At 45.6% G+C, this 26,059-nt stretch overlaps 1 protein-coding gene across 1 annotated transcript in view; it reads left to right on the top strand.

Moving 5' to 3' along the window:
* IGF1R (insulin like growth factor 1 receptor) overlaps positions 1-26,059 on the top strand; it is a 180,889-nt gene that overhangs the window by 132,481 nt on the left and 22,349 nt on the right. The window contains exons 5-11 of the mRNA XM_083474988.1: positions 925-1,069; positions 4,780-4,994; positions 7,603-7,729; positions 12,093-12,331; positions 16,067-16,234; positions 20,112-20,316; positions 25,641-25,927. Coding sequence (XP_083331114.1) covers positions 925-1,069; positions 4,780-4,994; positions 7,603-7,729; positions 12,093-12,331; positions 16,067-16,234; positions 20,112-20,316; positions 25,641-25,927 — 1,386 coding nt within the window. The remainder of the gene's footprint in view (positions 1-924; positions 1,070-4,779; positions 4,995-7,602; positions 7,730-12,092; positions 12,332-16,066; positions 16,235-20,111; positions 20,317-25,640; positions 25,928-26,059) is intronic.

Below are 26,059 nucleotides of genomic sequence, written 5' to 3'. Positions count from 1 at the left end.
AAGTTTTACTTCCCACCATGCGTAACTAACTTAAAAGAGTCCACCACCACAGAATGGGATGATGGTCATAGGCTTAGAGGCCATTAAACACAGATTAGACAAATTAATGAAGACCATGAGAGCCAACCTCCAAGAGTAGCAAACCTCTGGATAACTAAAGTTTCTGAACAAATCGGTGATGGGCATTGACCACTATGTCCTGTGTTTGAGAAGAGCCTTACTGGATCAAGCCAGTGGTCCATCTAGTCCAGCATCCTGTTCTCACAGTGGCCAACCAGATGCCTATAAGAAGCCCACAAGCAGGACCTGAGTGCAACAGCAATTCTCCACACTTGCTGTTCCCAACAACTGGTATTCAGAGGCATGCAGCATCTGACAGCGGAAGTAGAACAATAGCCATTGTGGCTACTGGCTGTTGAGAGTTGTATCCTCCCTTAATTTGTCTAATCCTAAATTGAGTTTATGGACCTTGCATTTTAGAGAAGACCCTGCATAGCTTGAGGTTCCGGGGCCAGAGCTTCTCAGCGGGATGTTTTCTGTTAGCATTAGTATGGTAAAATTTACGTCTGTCCTGGAGCCTAACAGGAGCTGTGGCTTCCTGTATGTTTAAATTTACAACTGCATCAGAAACTCTTGCCAAAGCATTGGCTGTTGAAAGCTCAGAATCTGACGCTGGCACTAGCAGGGTGCATTCATAATGAAGGGAAGGCCATCCGTACTGGCCAGAAACTGACGGTGTAAAATTGTAGCGGTATCTTGTTTTGCGTTCCATTTGCCTTGTGTTCGTAGGTAAATCATAAAGGTTGGACTGCTGAACAAGGAGTCTGTATTTAATCAGAGAAGGCAGTCAGTAGTATTCTGATTGGGACAATGAGCAAAAGGAAGCTTCTGAAACTAGCAGTTTTTCTTCAATTCTTCTTTCAGGCAACATTGCCTCGGAACTGGAGAACTTGATGGGCTTGATAGAAACAGTGACTGGCTATGTGAAGATCCGGCATTCCCATGCACTGGTTTCCCTCTCATTTTTGAAGAATCTGCGCTATATCAACGGAGAGGATCAGCTGGAAGGGTGAGCATTTAATTGTCATATAATGATGTTCTTGTTTCTACTATTTCTTCTGAAAACAGTGCTATTGGAGATACATTCTTTGGCATATATATGTGGTGGTCTCGGTCATGTGCTTGTGGAGGAGGCAAATTTTTCTGTTGGAATGGAAAGAGTACCAGCCACGCAGCAACTGTGGCACCATCAATATTATTAAGCCCCCCACTCTAGCTTCTCACCTGGCTTTCCCAAATACAGTGGTGCCCCGCAAGACGAATGCCTCGCAAGACGAAAAACCCGCTAGACGAAAGGGTTTTCCGTTTTTCGATGCACTTCACAAGACAATTTCGCTATGGGCTTGCTTCACAAAACGAAAAAGTCTTGCAAGTCTTGCGAGTCTTGCGATTTTTTTCGCTCCCCCCCCCTTTTTCTAAGCCGCTAATAGCCTTTTAGCCGCTAAGCCTTTAATAGCTGCTAAACCGCTAATAGCGCTAAGCCGCTAATAGGGTTGCTTCGCAAGACGAAAAAACCACTAGACGAAGAGACTCGCGGAACGGATTATTTTCGTCTTGCGAGGCACCACTGTACATCTATTCAGCCACAAGGCCTAGAAACTTGCTTTAAAAGACCTACACTGAGGTTTCTGTACCACTGCAGCATCCTGTATTATTTACACTGTCTTAAATAATGGCCATGCATGTGAGGCAGAGGTCTTTTGAGATATTTTACTCACTAATTCATGTCTTCTGACACCACTCCTTGTGGTCTCAAACCACAGGGCGATTTCCACCTTTGCACCATATGCGTGCAACAAAATTTATCAGTAGTGGAGGGGAGACAGCATGTCAGAATCTTGCAGGTTGTGGTTGTTTTTGTGGCAGTGGAGTTTGTCTGGGAAATTGCTGTGTATGTTCTCTTTCTCTCTGCTCTCCCTCCCCCCATTCCTTTTGGATTTAAGCTGTGACAGCAGTTAATAAACACAGATTTGGGAAAAACAGTTTGTGAACAAGGTGGTAGCAAGGTCATGGGAAAGGCACCGTATGTGTCTGATTTCTGATTTATCAGGTCTGAAAGGATTATGTTACAGCATGAGGGTTTCTTCACAAGCCTCCCTTTTTTCTCAGGCTGTGCTTTGGTGAGCTTTAAATTCTTAAAATTCCACTATGTGATAGAATAAGCTCGATTCTACACTCGAAAAATCCCACTGTCTCCCTTCCCCGTGAAGATTGCCCTGACGGTGCACTTTGAAAGCAGCAACCAAGTGTTTTTCCTTCTTTCTGCTCCTGGCAAATCCTGGGTTCTGCTCTTCTGCCTTGAATAAGGAAAGTGCCTCGTACCAAGGGAGACCATTAGCCCATTTAGCATAGTACTGTCTGCACTGGCTGGCAGCAGCTCTTCAGGGTTTCAGACAGGGGACATTCCCACCCCTACCTGGAGATGTTGGAGGACATTTTTCATGTCAGGCTGATTCTCTGCCACTGAGCTAAGGCCATTCTCTTAAGACATGGGAGCATTAAAAAAATTCCTTATACTGAGTCAGACCAGTGGTCCATCCAGCCCAGTGTCTTCTACACTGACTGGCAGCAGCTCTCCAGGGTTTCCGGCTGGGAACATCCCCAGCTCTCTCTGAAGATGTCTACAGCTGAATGCAGCCATACATAAGAAGAACCTGCTTGATGGCCCATCTGTTCCAGTATCCTGTTCTCACAGAGGCTAACCAGATGCCTGCGGGAAATCTTCAAGCAGGATCCAAACACAAGAACTCACAACTCCTGCAGTTTTCGGCAACTTGTATTCAGAAGCATTTCTGCCCCTGACTGTAGAGGCAAAGCACAGCCATCAGGGCCGATGGCCATTGATAGCCTTCTCCTCCATTAATTTGTCATATCCTCTTTAAAAGCCACTATGGGAGTTCCCTAGGCCCTCCAGGTTTCTCTGCCTGACCCTCAGGACCAGCATTCAAAATTCACCAGGTGCATTTTGCACTTGGCTTTTGGCTAAGTGAAGAAAGATGCCAGGATGGTGCCTGACAACTCCACCATCTGGAGATGCATGCCTGGAGATCCTGGGATCTTGACTGTTTTCATACACGTAACAACACCTCCTGTAAAATTCTGTCTATGATATTTCATCTGCACAATCCTAACCCAATTCCAGGAACCAAAAAGTCATTGAAAAATATGACTTCTGAGCCACCTGGCCCCCGAATGGCAACTAGGCATTCTGTTTTGGCATTCTGTAACCCTGGTTTAAGGAGCCATTTGGTACGTAGCTTATGTATCTGAGTTTCAGTTCGCGTCTCTGCTCCTCCACATGCAGCTGCTGGGTGACCTTGGGCCAGTCACACTTCTCTGAAGTCTCTCAGCCCCACTCACCTCAGAGTGTTTGTTGTGGGGGAGGAAGGGAAAGGAGAATGTTAGCCGTTTTGAGATTCCTTAGGGTAGTGATAAAGCGGGATATCAAACCCAAACTACTACTCTTCTTCTTCATTCACACTCTCCTTGAATGCTGGAATGTGACTGGAATGTGCCCTTGAAGTCTCATAATGTCTCACACTTCCATGGATGGAGGATAGAAACTGGCCTACTGGTGGAAAGTAGCATTTATATTCATTGCTATGCCCTCTTTAGCCTCTGGCCCTACCTAACCCTGACATGTGGTCCCCAGGAGGTTGCCCAGAAGATAATATAGTCCTCAAATTGGAAAAGGTTTGTTGACCTTTGATTTAACGGTGCAGCCCTCTGCCACCCATTCTTACCAGTGTGGAAACAAGTAACCTGCAAGCAGTACTGTCTACCAACGAAACACATATCCATGCCCACATGTTTCTCTGGGTACTCTGTCGCATATAGTTTCTGAAGACGTGTTTGTTTCTATTCCTTGCAATAAAGGTGTTGCAGAAGTGTCTGGGCATGGTACTATGGCCATGTTTTTTTAGAAACGTGAAAGATAAATCTTGTAAACAAATCCTTCAAAGTTTCCAGTCCACAAGGGGATTATTCATTCACATACCTGTATTCCTAAATCAGTCATTTGCAGGCAAAAAGAAAGGGAGGGGAAACCAGCTTTTATCCTTTTATTTCCTGAAGGCAATGCTTCACTTTCCAGGGACAATTAGACAAGTGCCTCTGTTTACAAGGCTACAGCAAGAATCTTAGTTTGACTTTTGGGCCATTGCTGCGTCTTTAGATTCTGGATGCTTCAGGAGAAGCAAGCAAAAGCACATCCTTTGGGTGCAGAAGGTTCCAGTTCAGTCCCTGGCAACTCCGAGTAGGACTGGGAAAACCTCAGTGTCTGACACCCAAGAGAGCTGCTGCAAGCTGACATTGACAATGCTAGGCTATATGGACCAGTGGTCTGATTCTGTGTAAAGAAGTTTCCTATGTTTCTGGAGCCCCAATGGTAATTAGTGCACTATTCCCTAGTGGCATTGGATGCCTGCAACGCACAGCACTCTCCAAAGTGCCTCTTAATCTGCTGTTGCAGCTTCTCTAGGGTGGGGGAAGTCACTCTCTCGAAGCATCAGTGATTCTTGTGGGGGTTCTCCCTAGCAGAGCAAAGAGTGCCCCCCCACTTGTGTGGATTGTCAGCCTTGTAAGCTCCCTACTGTAATGTTCATTTGTTTTACTTGCAGGGAGGCAACAAGCAGAACAGAAAATGTGTACAGTTGTTGGCAAAGACTGGTTTTGCTTTCAAAACATTCCTGTCCTCTCCCTCCCTTATTTTATTTATAGGAATTACTCATTTTATGTTCTGGACAACCAAAACCTGCAACAGCTATGGGACTGGAGCCATCACAACCTGACCATAAAGGAAGGCAAGATGTACTTTGCTTTTAATCCCAGACTCTGTGTTTCGGAGATCCAGGATATGGAGAGGGTTACTGGAACCAAAGACCGGCAGAGTAAAGGCGACATAAATCCAAGGAACAACGGAGAGAGAGCGTCCTGTACGTAAAGGAAGTATAAGATAATGATGATTCTCTTACTTTTGTTACAGTTGCAATTAATGAAAGTTGTTAGTTCTTGTGCAAATACTCTCCAAGTGCCTTGCAATATATTTAAAAACAGAAGTAAAAAAAATTGCATTATACTAGAAACACATTTACACAAAAACACATGCAATTCATTAAAAGTACACAAAGCAATCCCATAGTATCAGAAAGCTTCAATAGCACACCAGCACCAGACAACATCATTGTACTGCATCAAAAACATAGGAAGGGGGAAAAAAGCTAAGTTTTTACCTGGTGCCAGAAAACCAGGCAACTCGCTGAGGAGTGTGTTCCACAAAAAGGCAACCACATCTAGCTCAGGATTGTCTACATTAAATGGCAGTGTCTCTTTCAGACAGGAGAATTGTGCAGCCCTAACTAGAGGTGTTTGGTCCTTCTGCATTCACTGACACTGAATTGCTGGCCCTTTCCTGGTTTCTAGTCCTCATTTAAAGATAGGCCTGTTTTTTTGTTGAGTGGGCAGTGGGCTCATGAGCCCTAGACGAATAACAGGTGCCTGGACTGCTGCTGCTACCACTGCCACCAAATCTCATGCCAGCCTTTGTTTGTTTCTTAAAACACACACAAACACACAAAAGAGCTTTCTGACTTGCTCGCCTTCCATGCAGAGAGAGAGAGAGAGAGACTCCTCAAACAAGCTAAATGGGCTTTGAAATGCTGGCAGTTTTTTGAGCCAGAATACAAAAGGGATGAAGCACTGGTAGTTCTCTTAAGATTTGCAAGCTTCTTTTTAGAAGCAACAGAAGCAAAGTAAGCAAGAACCTGCTTCCCTGTTTGACATTCTGCATGCTGGATTCTCTATGCAAGAATTAAGGGTCTTTTAAAAAAACAACAACATACACAAGCACACACATCCCTTTTTGTTTTGAATTGGATGGCTTTGGAAGATGAGGAAAAACGTCGCCTGTTCACTTGAAGCTTGGCGCTATAGACAAACCCAGCCATCCCCAGTGCCAGGTAGGACTGGTCTGGAGAGTGGGGTGTCCCCTCCCCTGCCTGATGAGTCTGAAGACTTGAGAATCCAGCCTGTCTCAGCTGGAGGGAGGTGCTATCCTGGGAGTTCAGAACTTCCTTCCATGAACAGAAGTTCATGGTAAACAAGCTTCCGATTTAACTTAGCAGGGACTGGCTGAATCTCTTCTGTATGAAACATATTAAGAATAGGTCTGGGTGGTAAATTGATATATTGTCCAAAACTGGTTTGAAGACCATATCATGATAACGGTTTTAGCATTTTTGACCTGGAAGTATTGCAAATCATGGTGTATGTGTGCACACGCACTATGCAAAAATCATGATGCAGGGAAAATGTGAAGCCAGCCAATGCTACTACATAGCTCCATCCTCATTTCAGACATTGTGGTATATCAGTATATTGTGATATTTAGCTGGTGACGCGGGTGGCACTGTGGTCTAAACCACAGAGCCTAGGACTTGCCGATCAGAAGGTCGGCAGTTCGAATCCCTGTGACGGGGTGAGCTCCTGTTCCTCGGTCCCTGCTCCTGCCCACCTAGCAGTTTGAAAGCACGTCAAAGTGCAAGTAGATCAATAGGTACCGCTCCGGCGGGAAGGTAAACTGTGTTTCTGTGCGCTGCTCTGGTTCGCCAGAAGCGGCTTAGTCATGCTGGCCACATGACCCGGAAGCTGTACGCCGGCTCCCTCAGCCAATAAAGCAAGATGAGCACTGCAACCCCAGAGTTGTCCGCGACTGGACCTAACTGTCAGGGGTCCCTTTACCTTTGCTATATCATGATGCTGAAAACCAGATATCATCTATCCCTAGTTGGGAAGCTCTTGGTGTTGAAGGACTTTGAAGCAGGGAAGGAGAACCCGTTTCCACTCAAGGGCCATATTACCTTCTTGGCAACCTTCTGGGGGCCACATGTCAGTGGTGGGTGAGGCTGGAAGCAACAATAGGCAGGTTAGAAAATGTGAAATTTTCCCTTGTACAGACAGCTAGTTTTGTCACACACCTCACACTGTCCTTCATCTAGGCAAGCAAGAAGCATCAAGGACACATTCCAGCCAGGCAAAAACGCTCAACGCAAAGCAGGGCTGGTATCGCCTGAATAGAATCTTGAGGACCTGACAAAGAAGCATTCAGGCCTGCATTTAGTTACCAAGCCTGAGGTTCCTCATCCCTACCTGTATAAGGCTGATTTACACATTCAAATTCCTGTAAAGGGGGGGGGGGGAGTGCATTTCTGCTTACAGGAATGTTTTACCTGTCACACCTTAAGTGCCAGACAGCCCCCACCCCAGGCCTCTCACTGCAGGAGAAGACAAAGGCCATAACCCCTTTAATCTCCAGCCAGTTTTATCAGTGGAAAACTCTTCGGAAAGTAAGGTGATCCATGATATTCCTGAGTGTAAGTAGACCGTAAGTGCTGCTCTGCCAATTTGTAGTCTGCACTACTAAAAAGTAAAAGCAGAACAATGATAGAATTAGAAATGAAGTTGGAACGTAACAAAAATCCTTGTGTGTGTTAACACTTACATATTTGTGACACTTCAGCTCACTTGCTGTCCTGCGTTTTTCAGGTGAAAGCCACATTCTGAAATTCATTTCCAACACAACCAGGAAGAATCGGATCATGTTAACCTGGGAACAGTATCGCCCCAAAGACTACAGAGACCTGATTAGCTTCACCGTTTATTACAAAGAAGCGTGAGTATGCACATCTCCGGATGATACCACTAATGTGTGTGTTTTGCGTATGTGGGGTGGCGGGAGGAAAGACTAGCAAATTGTATGAAGGATGCTGCTGATTGAGTAAAAAGAGGGCCTGGATCTCCATGTAGCTCCTACTAAAGACCACCAAGTTGAGGACAGAGAGCAAATGCTGTTAAACTATAGCAAGGGTTAGATAGCATTTTAATTGGGTCCTTTTGCCAAAGAGCTTTATCCCAGGTAGGCTGAGTGAGGTGTGCATGTGTATGAGAGACTGGTGTAAGGTAATCCACTGAGCACTATGGCTCTGTGGAGACTTGAAATGAAGTCTCACCAGTTGAGGTTTTCCACGGGTATATATACAACTGTTTAAAGTTGTGTGGTGATTGTTCATATTATGTACCTGTAGCAAAAAATGTTTGCAACATGAAAGGGTAGAGCACCTCTTGAACACAGTGGCCACATAACGTTAAACTATGGTTTGTTGCAATATGGTTGAGCCTGAAGATGCCTGATCAAAGTGGCTTGTGTGCCCCACTTTCTTTCTCCTCCTACACTGGAGAAGGACAAGCTGCTAAAGAATCCCCTGATATGCCAGATGTTTAAGCCAGGCATCCTGGTTTAAATCACTCTACTTAGTTTATCAAGTCAGCTACATAACCCATGGCTTGATGTTGGCTTTATATGATGATGGTGATGATGGTGACAACAACAACAACAACAACAATTTATTTATACCCCGCCCATCTGGTTGGGTTTCCCCAGCCACTCTTTTGTGAAATTTTTATTCCTTGGTGTTTTTCAGACTCTCATGTCTGCTTTGTTAACCTTGCTGCCTGTTACTTTGCAATCCGCCCCCCTATATTTTCTTCTATTACCGTATTTTTCGCCCCATAAGACGCACTTTTCCCCCTCCAAAAATGAAGGGGAAATCGGGGTGCGTCTTATGGGGCGAATGCCTGCAAGCCTCGCGCGCCCGGCAGGAGGTGCCACCGGGTGCGCGAGGCTTGGGGCGGCAGCCTGTCGCCCGAAGCACGGGGAGCCCTCTGGAGGGCTCCCCCTGCTTCGTGCGAGTGTCTGCAAGCCTCGCGCACCCGGCAGGAGGTCCCACCGGGTGCGCGAGGCTTGGGGCGGCAGCGGACTGCTTGCACGCACCTAGAAGCTTGGGGCGTGCTGAGGTCAGCGCGCCCCAAGCTTCTGCATGCCGGCAAGCAGTCCGCTGCCGCCCCAAGCCTCCCGTACCCGGCAGGAGGTCCCGCCGGGTGCGCAAGGCTTGGGGCGGCAGCGGACTGCTTGCGCGCACCTAGAAGCTTGGGGCGTGCTGAGGTCAGCGCGCCCCAAGCTTCTGCATGCCGGCAAGCAGTCCGCTGCCGCCCCAAGCCTCCCGCACCCGGCAGGAGGTCCTGCCGGGTGCGCAAGGCTTGGGGCGGCAGCGGACTGCTTGCGCGCACCTAGAAGCTTGGGGCGTGCTGAGGTCAGCGCGCCCCAAGCTTCTGCATGCCGGCAAGCAGTCCGCTGCCGCCCCAAGCCTTGCGCACCCGGCGGGACCTCCTGCCGGGTGCGGGAGGCTTGGGGCGGCAGCAGACTGCTTGCCGGCATGCAGAAGCTTGGGGTGCGCTGACCTCAGCACGCCCCAAGCTCCTGGTGTAGCGCAGCGCACCTGGGGGGGAAATAAAAATTTTTTCCTTTATTTCCCCCCCTAAAATCTCGGTGCGTCTTATGGGGCGAAAAATACGGTACTCATCTTTTCCCTTGCCTCTTTTTAATTTTTTCTTCTTATTTCTGACATTGTAAGTGGCCCTGTCACTTTCAGTATGTAAAAAGCTATGGAATATCTTGCCATCCACAGTACGTTTCCATCTCGGCTAGAATTTTCCCCATTCCCTTTCTTATATTCCTTTCCTTTGGCTGCATTCAGACATAATAATAAACTCAATAAGGCTTATGATAGGAACAATAGTAGATGAGCTCACATGCTCCTTCCTCCTCCAGCCCAGCTTTGAGGAGGCAATCTGAAGTCTGCTTTTGATTAACCACAGCTCAGCATTGCATCTGGACTGTGAAATCTGGTTAGTTATTGTTTATTGTAGCGAGCCACTTCCATAAACCATGGTTTGAAGTTGGCTTCCTTAAGTAAACCATATTCGAGGCTAACCACAGTTTGTCCAGCTTCAGTCATAATGCTAAACTGTGGTTAGTCAAAAATAAAAATGGAATCTTCTGATTTCGTCATAGTTGTAATGGAGGAGTGGGGAGTGTGAGAGCCCAAGGTTTGGGTAGGGTTGTTCTCTTAATGATAAATCATAGTTTTACTCTTGAATGCTGTCAGCATCTCTTGTGCACCTAGATTGTGACTCTGTGGGCAAGGCCTCTTAATTCTTCTGTGTACAGTGCTTTGGTGTAACCTAATATTTTTACCATTGTTGCTTCCAAAACTTTTCAAAGTTGTCTGTAAAATAGTAGTTTGTGTTTCAGCCAGGAGTGGGTGATGAGCGAGCCGTTTGAATAATGCCACTCAGTTGACTAAACAAGTTTCATTGACAGTAAAAATCTGTCAAAACAGTGGTTTTCTTTTAAATATTGATCTGTTCCCCTTTGTTAAGCACTCGTTAAATATAATTAGTGATTGTGTATGTATTTTGACTAATAATAGAAGGAGACTGAATCCATGGAGTCCTGGTGAGATGGACGAGGGCAGCCTTTCTCAACTGGGTGCCATCCAGATGTTTTAGATGGTGCCAGTGGGAGCTGATGGGAGTTGTAGTTCAAAGCCTCCAGAGGACACCTGGTTGTGAAAGGCTGGATTGAAGGGCCACCTTTTTTCCTCGTGGCAAGATTGCTTATGACATTGCTGTTTTCAAAGAGTGCCTCTTGCAAAGCTTGCAGGATGATGATGACTAAGAGGTTGTCCCCCATCTTACAGAGGGCAGACTGGCCTTAACCAGAAGCCAGGCATTAAGGCTATATTCACACCATATATTTAAAGCACTGTGATATCACTTTAAATGATCGTGGCTACCACCGGAGAATCCTGGGAAGTGTACTTTGTTTAGGGTGCTGAGAGTTGCTAGCTGGCCCCTATTCCCCCCACTGAACTACAGTTCTCAGAGTTCCATGTGAAGAAGGATTGATTGTTACTCTGGGAATTGTAATTCGGGGGGGGGGGGGGATTGGGTCTCCTAACAACTATCAGCACCCTTAAGAAACGACAGGTCCCAGAATTCTTTGGGAGAAGTCATGGCTGTTTAAAGTGTTATAAAAGTGATATAAATATATGGTTCAGATGGGACCTATATGAGTGATGTGAAGGCAAGAAATTGAAGAGCAGAATGAGATGGGTGAATCCTCACAAGGGCTGTATAATTTTTGTTAAGAAGGAAGTAATGGAGTTTTCAGACCATTGTCTAGGGAGCTAAAAGAGTGCAAGGTTGATAGATTTAAAGCAGGAGAAGGGTGGAAGGTAGACTGGTACCCTCTAGGAAATCTTGGGGCAATCTTCAGTAGATCATCAAGGATTTTAAACATAGCAACATCAAACTGACTTTTCAGCTGCCTAATTTAGGTTGGAAATAAAGAACGTGATCCCTTCTGTGAGAGGGCTGTGGGCTCAGCTGAGTTCTAATGCTGAAGACAAATCTTTAGGCTTAGAATGTGCTCAGAGACACCCTTGTGTGCCCTTTCCATCTGGTCTGTTTGGTAGATCTTGGGTTCTGGGCAGGGGGAGTAGATCTGACAAGTTCTGCCTACCCCTGAAGTCTGCACACCTCATGAGTAGTCTGTCTATTGTAGGAAATAAATTCTGCCAGTGGTGGTTGTTAATATCGCTTCAACATTGTGATGATCCCACAATCATAAGGGAGAAGTGCGTTCCCCACCTCCCTATATAAAAAAATTTGCGTTGGGACTAACCTTCCAAGTCCTTTAGTGGAGGCTGCAAGCATGCATCTTATCCAAGAGGAGTGGGAGGTTCTCTTTATTTCTTCCTTTTCTTCTTTTGCTTTAAGTCTGCTTTAGCCAGGGAGTGGCTGAATAAAAAGCTGTTTGCTTTTGTCTTTAACAAAAAGCTTCATTTTGTGGGAAGCAAAAACAACGACGGTGGCCTGCCCCTTTTGGAGATCCCTTGTCATTTCAGTAACTTGCAAAGGCTTGGTTTCCTAAATATGAATAGAACTTGAGAAATAAAAACCTGGGATTCTCCAGGTTGTGTTTTTTTTATACTCCTCCTATAAAATGCAGAAGTTTTATTATTATGAGTTTCATTGTGGGAAAGTTGGCATGAAGCTTCCATCCTTAAAAGTTTTTAAAGCGATTTTTGTTAGAAGTAAAAAATTCACAGCCCTCTTTGGTTGCCTGTTTCCAGACCTTTCAAGAATGTGACAGAATATGACGGGCAAGATGCGTGCCGCTCTAACAGCTGGAACCTGGTTGATGTGGACCTTCCTCAAAATAAAGAAGACAATCCGGGGATTTTGCTACAGGCGCTTAAACCATGGACTCAGTATGCCATTTACGTCAAGGCTGTCATGCTCACTATGATGGAGAATTACCATGCTCATGGAGCAAAGAGTGAGATCGTCTACATCCGAACGAAAGCTGCAGGTAAAACAAAAACCCAAAATATTGTGTCCAGTATTCATCATATTCTGACATTTTCAAAATTCATGGAGGTTTCTTAACTCCATTAACTTTCAGAGGGTTTATTGTGAGTAAAACTCTGTTGAATACAACTGCGTGACAGCACTTGGTCCCGATAAATTATTTGTGCTTTTGAAGGATGGTATTGCTTTGACAGAGAGGGCTGTGTGCTTGGAAAACCAATCCACGGTGCCTTCAGTGGGTAATATAAACTAACAATAAATCTCAAGTGTTTCGGCTTAATTAGGCTTTGGCTGCAAAACATAGATACTAGGATGCAACTCAGATTTTGTCCTGCTGTGTCCCAGTGGGATTTGCTTATGAGTAAATGTGCATAGTAGCATCAGGCTATTAGTCAGTACTCTGCGATTTATATTGGAAGGGGAGGTGTTGCACAGGTTTTCCAGCAGATGGCCAGAAGATACGGTTTGTTGGTTTTTGCAACATCTCATCCAAGCTTTGTTTAATTCAAAGATCCAGGGATTTTTGATATGAAAATGCAAAAACAAGGAGCAAAAATAGTCACTGTTGAATTTTAGAATCAGTTGCTTTAATGTGGCTTACCAGTACGAAGGCTGAATGCTACCAGGGCTGCAGTTTTTTCAGAAGTAAATACATTGCAGAATCAAAAGCTCTGGCCAGTTCATTCACACATATGCATAATTTGGTGCCCTTCTGTTGAACCTACATTGAAGTTTTGTAGAAGTTTGACCTGTGATGGCCAAGTCAGGACTTGGTGCTACAGTCAATGGGTGATGAATGAGCCTTCTCAGATTGTTATTTTTTATTTTATTAATTAATTCTTTTCAATACTTGGTATAGATATGGCATCCAACATCACAAACTCTCATAACTGGCACTGAATACACAACATAAGGTAAAATAAAGGAGGCATAGGTTATATTATTATCAAACCAGTGACTAGAAATGCTTAGGAATTACATCTGAGCACGAGGGCCTTTGCAAAATTGGAGTAAATAATTGACCCTCTTGCTTATTAACATAAACAATGAGAGGTGTTGCAGGTAGTGGGGGAAGATTTCTGCATTTTGGCTTCTCTGGCCTGTCTGTTGCGCTCTCTCAATTTCTCTGTCACAGCCAATCTGCAGATTCTGCTCCAGCAACCTCTTAGACTAATAAAATGTCTGTGGTACGTCCAGTGCTGAGCAGCTTCCGTAAGTGCAGTTACAAGTAAGAAAACAATTCACTCTTTATATTGCACGTTTCACATTGTATCAGGCAATATTGACAGTAAAGCTAGTCCAGGGTGCATTGAAAAAAGTTGCACTATAGCTGAGACTTGCTGAAGAACTCCTCACGACACTTGTATGACTGGACATTCCCACCACATGTGGAAATAACCAACCAACCTTTGCAACCCTCGATATTGTTCAACTTGGCCAGTGTAAAATACCATTAGGTTAACTCATCATAGCTTCCCTAGTTTGGGATGATACATTTTTTAAGGAGATATATGCCATATATCATTCCACACATTCTATACTATCAGGCCCAAGCTTCCCTAAGACTTGTCGGTGTGGTCCTTAGATTTCTGATGCCTCTGTGCTTCCTGAATTCTGGTTGAGAGAGGATAGAGGTTGTGTTGGCTAGGTGATGGGAAAGTGCTACACAGCTGTACTTTGGAAGTCGAATGGAATCCATGCTGGAAGTCCGTTTGACTTCCAGAACATTCAAAAACCAAAGTGCAGCTTTGGAAGCTGTGAAAGCCCTGTCGGATGTTCAGCTTCCAAAAATAGTTCGCAAACCGGAACAGGGTTTGCGGTGTTTGGGAGCCAAAACGTTCAAGAACTAAGCTGTTTGAAAACCAAGGTATGACTGTATTTGTGGGACCAGCTATGGTGAGGTTGGGGAAAGTTTAGTGCTGAAAGAGGGAAGCAAGGAGTCATCCTAGCTGCCCCATGCAGGTAGGTCTCCAGTGACAACAGATTTTGATGTTTCGTGCGCAGGGGCTGTTTTGCTTGTTAGCACATCAGGCAGCTCCTGCAGACCAGTGATGGCTTTAACTATACAACGCTTCTCCACCTTGGCCTTGCCAGAACTTAATTGTATCCAATACAGGGCTGTGTGTGGAGAGGTGATAATTGTCCGATTAATCAAACACAGATAAATGCCCAACAGCATTTAATCATCTTGAACGAAGTCTCTCTTAATTGAAAATGGAAATTGTATCTGATTTAGTGCGGAAACGGGATTGATTCTGGTTCTGCTGCAGACAGGGATCTTTGTGGGGGGGGGTATGCATGCCATTCTCTGCAACATACACTTTTTGTGATAAAAATAAGTCTCATTTCTCCTGAAACAGGGTTTCTGGTGCTTTGAAGTTGTGTGCTGTTCCTCTTTAAACTCCCCATTCCCTCCCAGGCTAGCCGGAATTAAATATGTTATAGTTATTTGCATTACTAGAGTCCTGAATGTGTTTATTTTTAGCTCAGAATCTCATGTATTAAGAACGAGAGTATGCACATCCCTGACCATATTTAAGGTAGCACAAATTATTATATTTGTTGTAAATTCCCTAGTTTCCATTTTTCCTTGGAAAGCTAAGAGTGTGCACAAGGATTTCCCAGTGGTCTCCAATCCAGGTACAGAGCTTCACCAATTCTATAGCTCTGGGTACACCTAGACCATTTCCTGGGCTAATCTGCTTAGTTGGCTATGCCTTGATGCCATTGGTTTTTTAAACGTCCCTCCTTCAAAGAACCCTTTGCACATCAGGAATTCTTGTGTGTTGCAGAGGGAATGGCGTAGCATTCTGGGGAGCCTCCTAAGATGCATGCTGTGTTCATATGGGGCACTGATTAGACCTCTCGGGCCCTCCCCATTGTCCCATGTGAACCGAGAGTGCATCCCAGTGCATAGTCAAGCCCCTTTTGTGGGCTGCACGTTGCTGGAGGGGGCAGTTGTGACAGGGAGAGAAGCCAGAGGCTGCCTTTCAGAGAAGCTTCTCTGACACAACTGATCTTCTAATTAAGGAACATTGATTATGCTCCCAAGGAACCACAGGTTCCTTTAACGAGTGTCAGGTTCATTTGGGGGCATATGAACCTGTGTTGCTTTGGAACAGCCTTTGCTGACCTTTTTAGGCATAGGAGCACAACTGCCACAGGAACCTACAAATATCCATTTCATGGGGGGTGGGGATTGGTTATGCTCAGAACTACCTCCACCCCACAAAAAAGAGGCAATCCTCCCCATAAAATAGATAAAAGCAGCATTACCCCTCTCCTCAAGCAGGCAACCCCTGCCTAGTAAAAAAAAAAAAAAGCCAAACCCCTCAATTTTAAACAGAATCTTAAAATTATGGGGCAGGAGGTGTTGGCAGGCATTTCCATTCCATTGTTTTGCATTCATTGTACACCACTTAGAGACTATTGTAATGGACCAGTACATTAATAGTCTAAACCCATAATAAATAAATAAGTGTGCATGTTGGAGGCCATGTTGCCCTATATTTGTACTTTAGCTCTGGTGAATGAGCAAGGATATTATTTTATTATTATTTATTAAATTTGTGTATCTGTAGATCTGAGAGCGGTTCACAACATATCCTGCATGGAGAACGTTAACAATGGTTTTCTTCTCTGTAAATATAATCTCGTTCTGTTTCTGACTTTAGGAGGTGATAATCACCTTGCAGGAATTCTAATTTTCTTCTTTTCTTATGTCCCCCCCCCTTAGTACCATCTGTTCCTCTGGACGTCATTTCAGCTTCCAATTCTTCCTCTCAGCTGATTGTGAAATGGAACCCACCCACTTTCCCCAATGGCAACCTCTCCTACTACATTGTGCGGTGGCAACAGCAGCCTCAGGATAGTTACCTTTATAGGCACAACTACTGCTCCAAAGGTGAGACCAAGGTTGAAATGCCCTTACACAATTTCAGGGTTCCTCCTCATCTTAGCACTTTGAAAATTCCTAAGATTGCAAAGAGCAATGATAGGGAAATCTTTTGCCACCGCCCCCCCCCCCAAGTTGTGGGGTTACAACTCTCAACAGTCTTGAATGTTGGCTTTGCTACAAGCAGTCAATGTGAGATGCAGTTCAGCAACACCTTGGTTGCTGAATTATATCTCCCTTGGTTCATTGTGGGGTCAATAGCAGATGTAGTTCAGCAACATATGGTCTTTTAGGGAAGGACCATACCTCAGTGGTAGAGCATCTGCTTTGCATACAGAAGGTCCTAGGTTCAGTCTCCATCATCTCCAGGTAGGACTGGGGGAGACTTCTGTCTGGGGCTGATGGGAGTTGGAGTCCACCAACTTAGAGAGAGTACCAGGCTGGGGAAAGGCTGGTTTAGCTTTTCACAAAATCTGCTGCAGATCATCAAGGTGTGGTCTACACTTGCAGTAGAGTGAAGTAGCAGGATGGGCTGTACCGCTCCTTCATCCTACAGCTGGTAGGTACTGTTTTTGAGTATTCCTCCATATTACAGACAAAAGGAATCTCCGTGCAAGTTTAAAAAATGGAACAAAAATTCTAGCACCCTAGAGAAATTCTAGTTCTCTATTCAGGTAATTGGAGAATGCAGAGGAAAGTTTGTAAGTGTGATTTCCTCTGCCTGGAGGCAAAAGTAGTATGGGGTGCCTCCATACTGCCAGTATTTCATGGGAGTGATTGAGTAGCATACCAAAATTTTAGGTTTGTGCATTTAAAGTGGATTAAAGTTCTCCGACATCCTAGTACAACAAATCCACTTAAAAAAGAGAACATGGAATTTTTGCAGTTTGGAAAGTGGCAGAGAAATGTATTGAAAAGTGTAAATATCCTACAAGCAAATCAAGATGAATGGGGGATGGATGCTTTCTCTGGGTCTCTCTGTAGAAGCTGCTGCCAAATTGGGTTATTATCAAACATTTCTTCCTATTTGTTTGCAGGGCAGTTAAATGTCAAAAAAAGAGAGACTTCTGCTCACCATGAATGGGAATTCTGAATCTCATAGAAGCTGCTGCCAAACTGTGTTATACTGCCATCCGGCAGTCAACAGGCAAAATAAGTTTAAAAATACAAATAATTCCTCTGTAGCTCCTCCCTCTCCCTTCTGGAGCCAGTTTCTCTTTTGCGTGCATCGAAAGCAGCCGTGTAAGACTCCTGGCTCAATCTTCAAATTTCAGACATTATCCCTGATTGCTTCTCCCTTTCACCTTTGCCTTCATTAGAGCCCCTTCTTGCTGTCCCCCCATTCTCTTTTTTATTCATAACTTTGTTAGTTAGCTCCAGTGAGGCTTCCTCCAAAGCATTTTCCTGCTCTGCTTTTAAGCGTCCAGACCCATTTTTACTTTCATTTTCCACTGGACCTAGATGAGTCTTCCCTCTCCTCTGCTTGTCACTGCCTCCCACCTTGCCTTAAGCCCATTGATCTGTGCTCTCGGCCCATCTTGTCCCTGCTCATAGCAGCCTCTCAGCTCTGCTTAAGCCTTAGCCCACGGGCAAGTGGGGGGGGGGGCGGCGGCAGAGAATTCAGACTCTCAGCTATGCTTAAGCCTTAGCCTACAGGCAAGGGAAAAATAAAAAAGAATTCACTTTAAATATGTGCAAGGTCTTAAAGAAATCAGCCACCTCATGCAGGGAGCTAATGACTGCTATACTGCAGTTTTCTTTCTTACAGGCTAAAGACCCAGCCTCTGTGAGCAGAACTTAATGATGATACCCCCCTACTCTGTTGACTGCATCAGTCTTCAACCATCCTTTCCGCTTCTCAGCCTTGATGTCAGCTTTTCCCCTCCCTAAGGGTGCTCTACAATGAATGCCTTAGATCCAGAGAGGGTATGCAAGTAGTTTCCCCCTGGCTGCTTTCAACCTTGCCACCCAAGGGGGCACTGTAAATGGAAGATCAGCAGCTGGCATGACCCCCTGCTCCTATGGACATGCACTCAATCAGAAGGGCAAGGAGGCAGAAGAGTTTTCTTGGGGCCACAAGGAAGCCCCAACTCAGCCTACTTGCTGCTCCCCTCTGCAAGTGTTTGGAGAGTTCCCCCTCTCTCCTGGGCGGTCCTCTAGAAATCCCACAGAAGCACAGTTTTGGTTTAGCAGCGCATAGCTCCCTCGCAAAAACTATTCCCTCTGGCAGCAGCAACTTCTGCCCTTGGCACACAGCTCCAGACTCCAGCTATGCCTGATCTGCACCCAGAGTTATTGTACTGGCTTTGCTGGTAGATCTGGCCAGAAATGCAGTTATGCCTTCCTCCTCTCTTCAACCTTAGGTCACTTTCAATCCTTCTAGTTCTGCTCCTCCTACACACCAGGCCAAAAGATGGTTTAGAGTGTGACCTTCCCGTAGGGTTCCTCAGTCCCTCCCATGGGGCTCTTCTTCCCCCAAAGATCAGGAATTGGAGCATCTCTCCTTCAGTGAAGAGGGTGTCAATTGGAGTAGTGAATTAGAAGTGGAGGAGTCAGAATCTGATAGATGATTTCAGGACTCCCATTACTTCATGCTTCTAGGCAAGGCTAAGGAGACACTCAAACTCGTTGATCTTCCTGCAGCCACTCCGACTTCTGCTGACAAGGTGATCACAGCGGCCCTTGATACTAAGCCTAAGTCCAGGATGAAAAAGCTTTCTGCAGTGGCTCCAAAAATTATCCAGTTAGATTTTGACATGCTCTGGCAGGGGATCTCAGTCCCTCCCAAGGGGCTGTGCTTCCCCTGAAGACCAACATTTAGATCCTTAGATGATGGATCCAGATGGTGATGAATGGAGTGGACAATCTGAAGTAGTAGAATCAGACTCCTACCATCTGCTTCAAGACTTAGCAGTGTGCCCTGACCCCAAAGTCCAGGAATGTCTTGTGACCACTAACACTCTCTGCCAGGGAAAATGAGGGGTTACATCAGGTTCTGGGGGATTCTGCTAGAATTTCTCCAGGAGTTAGTTTCAACCCCGATCTCCTGCAATACATTGAAGAATCTTTCTTGGGAACTTCAGCAAAGTTTGTAGTCCTGCCACAGGGCACTTCCTAGCCAGCTGCTTCAAGATCTCCAAACCAACCTAATGTTACTCCAACAGTTCCCCGTAGATGCAGGATAGGGGATCTTAAGTCCCAGCTTGGGTATTCTGCTTCCCTTGGAGATCAAGACACAGTGTGCTAGCAGTTGATGATGAATGGAGTGACCAGTCTGTTTTGAGGAATCAGAGTCCTATAAGCTCTTGTCTAGATGCCTAATACCTTCAACTGTTGTGTAAATCCATGGTAGCTAAGTAGGAATTCTTTGTGTTTATAAACATAACTTGCTATTTTACCTGTTGACCTCTGGATAGCAGTATAACAGAGTTTGGCAGCAGCTTCCACGAGACCCAGAAATCCCATTCATGGTGAGTAGAATGGTCTTTTTTGCCCTGCAAACAAATTGGCACAAATATTGGATAAAAACTAAATATAATATAACCTCGCTCTAAGCCCTGAGCTTCTCCATCCATGATGCAGACAACACTGAGCTAAGTTATAAGTCTAACTGTATAAGGCAGTTTCCTGTTTTCCCAAGTGTTGCCACCCATGCCTTTTTTGGGTGTGTGTGTGTAATTTTCTTGCCTGTTTGTAAATGTTCTCCTGCCCCCTCTGCACTTAAAACCCTTCCATTGGGACTTGTACCACTTTAAGGGGAATAGAGAGGCAGTAGACCTTTGCATTTCCTACATTTGGAGCCGCTTTAAGCAGGCTGTCATGGGGCCATTCTTTCTCAGTTCATCTTCAGCTTCTGATTTCTTCTCACGTCTCTCTTTTTTTAAAGATAAAGTCCCAATTCGGAGATACGCCGACGGCACCATTGATACCGAGGAAGCAACTGAACCTACCAAACCTGAGGGTTCTGGGGGAGAAAGGGGACCTTGTTGCTCCTGCCCAAAGACAGAGGCAGAGAAGCAGGCAGAGAAGGAGGAGGCAGAATACCGAAAAGTCTTCGAGAATTTTCTACATAATGCCATCTTTTTGCCCAGGTGAGGGGGCCCATTTCCAACACTCGACAGGGTTAATTTCTTTTAAAAAACTTTTAAATGAGCAGTCTTACACCCAGCATTGCTTAGGAAATCTGTGAAATGAGTAAATTGTGCACTTTTGAAATTGGTGGTTAAAATCAGCGAATGCAGTGTTGGACAGTTATGTCTGACATCCTGATTCAAGATGGCATCTGTTTGTAACCACAAAATACACAAAAAAACTTTTTCTTGATTTCAAGAACCTTCATGCAGAAAATGTTGCAGAATCTTTAAGAGGTGTCCAAATGCATAATGAATGAACAACTTTCCAGAATATATAACAGATAACTTTTTGTTTTGTATTTTCGATTGATTTCTCTCTCCGCCGCCAGCTAGTAATATCGAAAACCCCTTTCCTACATACTAGTAACAAAAATAAGTGCAGTTACCTTGAGCCTTGTAGGGTATGTGCCCCATGTTCAAAAGCCATTTTGTTTCGTCAAAATTTATACTTTGGGGCAGTTTTCACAGGATTTAAATGGCAAGATTGCATTTTTAAAAATGACCATCAGAAAACATCATTAAGTCAATCAAATAATGAAGATTTTTAAGTGCCTGAGTGAATAATAATAATGAAGTTTTAGCCTGGTACATCAAAGATGACTCTGTTGGTGCCAGGAGGGCCTTCTTGGGGTGTGTATTCCATAGTTAGGGCATAGACTACAGGCAGCTTGATTTAAGAGTAGGTGCTCAATCGTATAACTGGGTCCCAAGCCATTCAAAGTGAGCACCAGTCTCTTTGCATTGGGGCTTGGAAGCAGATAACTGCTCAGTATTGTTATCTATTATTTTGTTGTTTTTACATTTGTTACTCACTTTATGGGAGGGAGCCTCAAAGCAACTTAACAAGACAAATAACAAAGAGAAACAAAAATAAATAAAACCATGTACAATACAAAAATTCCAGTAACACAATGAAAACGAGAATTCCTACCCCACCTCACTGCAAGATCACATTGTTTCCTTTGGGATACTATGCAACCCATAGTATCCCAATTATTCCCCCCCCCCCCGGCCCCACGCAAGAGAGGGTGGTAAACCTTCTCTACCATATTCACCTTTTTACACACTAAAGAGCCACTGCTGGTTATTTCCTTTGCCCATCACATTGGAGGGCTTTTTGCAGGGGTTACTGAACCTTTGAAGAGAGTTCCACAGCTTTGGATTTCCATATGGCTGCCTTCAGAATAGTCTTAACATGGGGCATCTCCAACATGGTGCCTTGCAGATACTGTTGGACTCCACTCCAACTCCCATTAGCCCCATCCAGCAAGTCCAGTGGGTCAGGGATTATGGAATTTTTAGTCCAGTGCCAGCCAGAGGGCACCATGCTAGCTACTCCTGGCCTTACAGATGCCTAGGTGACCTGGCAAATGGTTTGCCTTTCTTTTGCCTAGATTTGAAAAGCAGCATTTCCCAGTAGCATTGCTGGAGATAGCATTTGCTTTTAGACTTGGGTAGCAAAACTTGATACTAAAATAAGGTTTCTGGAAAAGCCTGTTTCTCCTGCATATCTAAAGGCTCAGATGGAACTGATAGTGGCATATGGTTGCTGATAAGTGCATGTTTCCCTGGTTGTGTGAAGTTTATACTTGCTATATGCCCCATTTTTTCTTCTCCGGCTTTTTCCTCTCATTTCTCTGGGCCGTTCACTCTGCTGTCATTCCTTGCCCTTCTGAGTTATCTAAGGAGCAGACTAATTCAGCCAATGGCAACCAGGGGAACTTCTGCCTGGCTCTGCCTTTCACAGCCATCAGCTTAGTTCCGATAGTCACTGCTCAAAGCTTTCTCCTGCCATGGCATCCTTGTGCTAATCAAATATAGATTTCTTATTTCTGCTGGTAGTTAATTTTGAAATTGTACGAGTAATGCCTTGGTGGGGGCAGGGGAAGCAACAGAATGCCGTGAGCATCTTGACCCTAGAAGAAATGGTAGCGAATGATCAGGTGTTGTGACAGTCTCTAGATTGCAGTTTTGGGTTGTGGGAGGAAGCAAGTGGGAACGATTTGCTAGCATGAGCCTTGACTGTTTCTGCATATTTTCCTCCTCTTTGCTCAGCTTGTGTTCATAATTGGTGCATTTTTCTTTTCAATGCTAGAAGAACCTTAGCAGTTGAGATGCAACTGCTAAGTCACTTGTACTTTAAGTCACTGAGCAGTTAAAGTGACTTAAGAACCCAGGATGTCAGGGAACTGTGAGATTAGGAACTGGGTGAGATTGCTCCCTATAAGCGACTTGTTACTTGCACATGTCTGTCTGTCTGTCTGTCTGTCTGTCTCTCTCTCTCTCTCCCCCACCTCCTCTGTTTGTCTTTTCTTCATTGCTGTCTCCCGTGGGAGAGAGCAATTTGTATGTCAACACAGTCCCTATTAGACTGGTGCAGTACGTTTCCAGCCTCCTACTGGAGCGTGCAACATTGCAAAAGCACCAAAGATGCCAAATAAAAGGGTTGTGTTCTTTTAAACACATCACCAGTTAGTTCTAGTCCCAGCTATTTTATTTATTACTATTTAAATTCATATCCTGCCCTTCCTCTCAAAGGAGACCCTGGTGGCAATCTAAGCTATCCAAGGCAGGTTATCCTAAGACCTTAAAGAAGGCTGGTCGTTCAGTTGCGGAGTATTTGCTTTGAACACAGAAGTTCCCAGGTTCAATCCTTAAGTACCACTTAATAGGGCATTTCTTATGGTTTCTCATGCCTCTAAGGCAGTGTTTCCCAACCACTGTTCCGCGGCACACTAGTGTGCCGCGAGATGTTGCCTGGTGTGCCGTGGGAAAAATCAAAAAATTCGAAAGATTTTTTTTTTAAGTCAAATTTTCGATTGGGGCGCCGTCACTAGATGACCCCTGGGGTTCCCTCCCTCCCTCCCGCTCTGTGCCTCCCTCCTCCTCCTCCTCCTCCTCCGGGGAGGCCCTTCCTGGCTCTCGGCCAAGGCTTGGCGGCTGCCACTCACTCACTCGCTCGCCCACCCGTCCCTCCATCCCTGCACCCGGCCTCTCCCCCTCCGTCCCTGTCGCGGGGGCTGCCGGGATCCGTAGTCCCCTCGCCCTTGGGCTCCGCGCCCGTGCGGGGTGCGTGAACTACATTTCCCAGCGTGGCCTGGCGGGCCGGGCGTTTTGTTTGAAGCGCTCTTCTCCCGGCCATGGAATGAGTGCAGCGGCAGCGGCCGGGCGGGCAGGGGCTCTTCCGCGCAGACCCCGCGCAGCCTGCCTGCGCCCCCGCGGAGATCGGGCGGCAGGATGGAGCCCGGGGATCCCCGCGGAGGCGGAGCGGCGGAGGCGGAGGCTGCCCCCCAGGTAGGGCTGCGTCGGGGTTTTTTTATTTTTGCAATGCTGCATCCGCGCCGGAGGGGACGCATCGGACCGCGGGGAGACCCCTTGGCGGGCGTGCAAGGCAATGCATGCATGCAGACGTTGCATGGAGTGCAGTGCAATGCAATGGCAACGCGACGCCCTGCATGCATGCATGCAACTTCCACCGGCGCTCCGGACTTGGCAGGTGAGGGGGGTCCCCAGTGGGCGGAAGAGAGAGCCGGGAGGGCGAAGGGGAGCCGGGGGGGAGCAGCGCTGCTCCCTGAGCCGAGCCCGGGGGGAAACTTCGGCGTCGTTGCGCCGGGTGTTGGAAGCGGAGGCTGGCGGGGGCCCCTCACCTGCAAAACCTGGTCGCCTCTCATATATTTCGTGCATTGCATTCATCGCCCGCTTTCTCCTCCAAGGAGCTCCCGGGGGCGCGCGTGGTTCTCCCCGTGTTATCCTCGCAACAACAGCCCTGCGAGGTGGGTCAGGCGAGTGGCCCAAGGGAGCACCCAGGGATTGTCCTGGCCAGGTGGGGTGATTTGAACCCTGCTCTCTGCCCGGTCTTCGTCCTCATTTAGCCCCCACATGTGCATGACTGTGCATGACTGAGGTTTTCCCCCCTCGTCTTGGCTATGGTGTGAGTCTGTGCTGTTAATTAATGGGGTTCTGCCTTCGGAGAAGATGAGCCAGCCCTCAAGGAGGTGATTATGTAATTTGCTAGCAATTCATGTCCCTCCCGGCGTGACGCTGCGCGCTGACGTCACGGGGCTGTAATGGTGGTGTGCCTCGAGATTTTTTTCATGAAACAAGTGTGCCTTTGCCCAAAAAAGGTTGGGAAACACTGCTCTAAGGGTCGGTTGGCCTTTAATAGAGACCAAGTCTTTAGCGTGAGCAAGTCCTGACCTAGCAGAGGTTTGGCTGGAATCATTCCTGCCTTTTAAAAAGCACCTTCTAAAAACTGTGTTATTCAAACAGGCCTTTGTTATTTGAATTTCTGTTTACCAGCCAATGTGTCTTTATTTATGTTTTTATTCTTACTGTAGTTTTGTGTGGTGTATACCACCTTGTATGTTTTTTAAAAGTGTGATTTCTAAATATTTATATAAAATCCCAGGCATCTCCAGGTGGGGCTGGGGGAAAACTCTCTGGCTGAAGCCCTGGAGGGCCCTTATGGTTGCTTAGAGACTTGCACTTTGAGCCAGGAAGGATGAACACCCACCCCCTATTGCATAGTGGTCTGAAGACCTCACTTCCCTGGCTACATTTGAACATATTTCTTATAGATGAAATGTCAGTCTGGGGACAGCTGGAGGTCTTACATTAACTTAATACATTTCTTGTAGGTTGGATGTACTGGTGTCATTGTATCAATGTGAGCTGCTGGTGGTTTATTAGTATTATTAATGTATTAGTTATTTTTCTTCCCTTTCTTATTCTTTTGTAGTTCTTCTTTCTACTTTGTTTAATTTGCAAATAAAAAACTTAACTGAAAAGGAAGAGCAGCTGCCAGCCAGTGCAGGCAATAATTGAGCTAGATATGGAGCAAAGGTCTTGCCAGTGCTTTCTTGCAAGCATGCAGTGATGGGATCTGCCTCTTTCCTTGATGATTGCTTGTCCTATTGCTGAACTTTACATGGAGTTTGAAGTGATTCTGTTTTCCCACAGTGTTTTCTATATCATTTCTGCCCTCAGCTGCCTCCTTTCTGTTTCTCTTCCCTGTGAAATGTGTTTTATTGGGCTTGGATGAATCACCAATGTGAAATTTAACTCGGAAGAGACAACACCTATAAACAGAGAGTTCTGTTGAACAGGACATCATGCAAGCTTTGGACATCTGTCATTCTTTAATCGTCCTAATGGTTCTCATTATTTTCTCTCAAAACATTGTGACTTCTGGCTACAAACGGGGTCTCTTAAATTTGCTTTCCTCCTTATAAAAGAGGGATGCTAATCTCACTTTCACTGACTTCTCTTGTTTCTCTGTCCAGGCCTGACCGGAAGCGCAGGGATCTGTCGCCTGTTGCAAACACGACCTTTGCTCACAAGAACAGGACTGCCACAGCCCCAGAGCACTTTGCCAATGAATCAGATGCTGAGGAGGCTGATATGGAGTTTCCCTTCTTCGAAAGCAAAGTGGAAGGCCGGGAGCGGACACTTATCTCCCACCTCTTGCCTTTCACGCTCTACCGTATTGACATCCACAGCTGCAATCATGAAGCTGCAAATCTCGGCTGTAGCGCCTCTAACTTTGTTTTTGCCAGAACCATGCCTTCAGGTATTGTTTTGAAACCTGGCTTAAATTCTCTCCTTCCTTCCTTAATCATAATAAAAAGAACAATTCCATCTTTATCTCTGCATTCAAAGCATCTTACAAAAAAACCACAAAAATCTGGCACAACGTTGTAAT

This window comes from Podarcis liolepis (genome assembly GCF_965112155.1).
Source record: "Podarcis liolepis genome assembly, chromosome: 14".
In the NCBI taxonomy this organism is placed as follows: domain Eukaryota; kingdom Metazoa; phylum Chordata; class Lepidosauria; order Squamata; family Lacertidae; genus Podarcis; species Podarcis liolepis.
The sequence above is the reverse complement of the archived record's forward strand: the minus strand, read 5'-3'. Positions and strand labels throughout refer to the sequence as shown.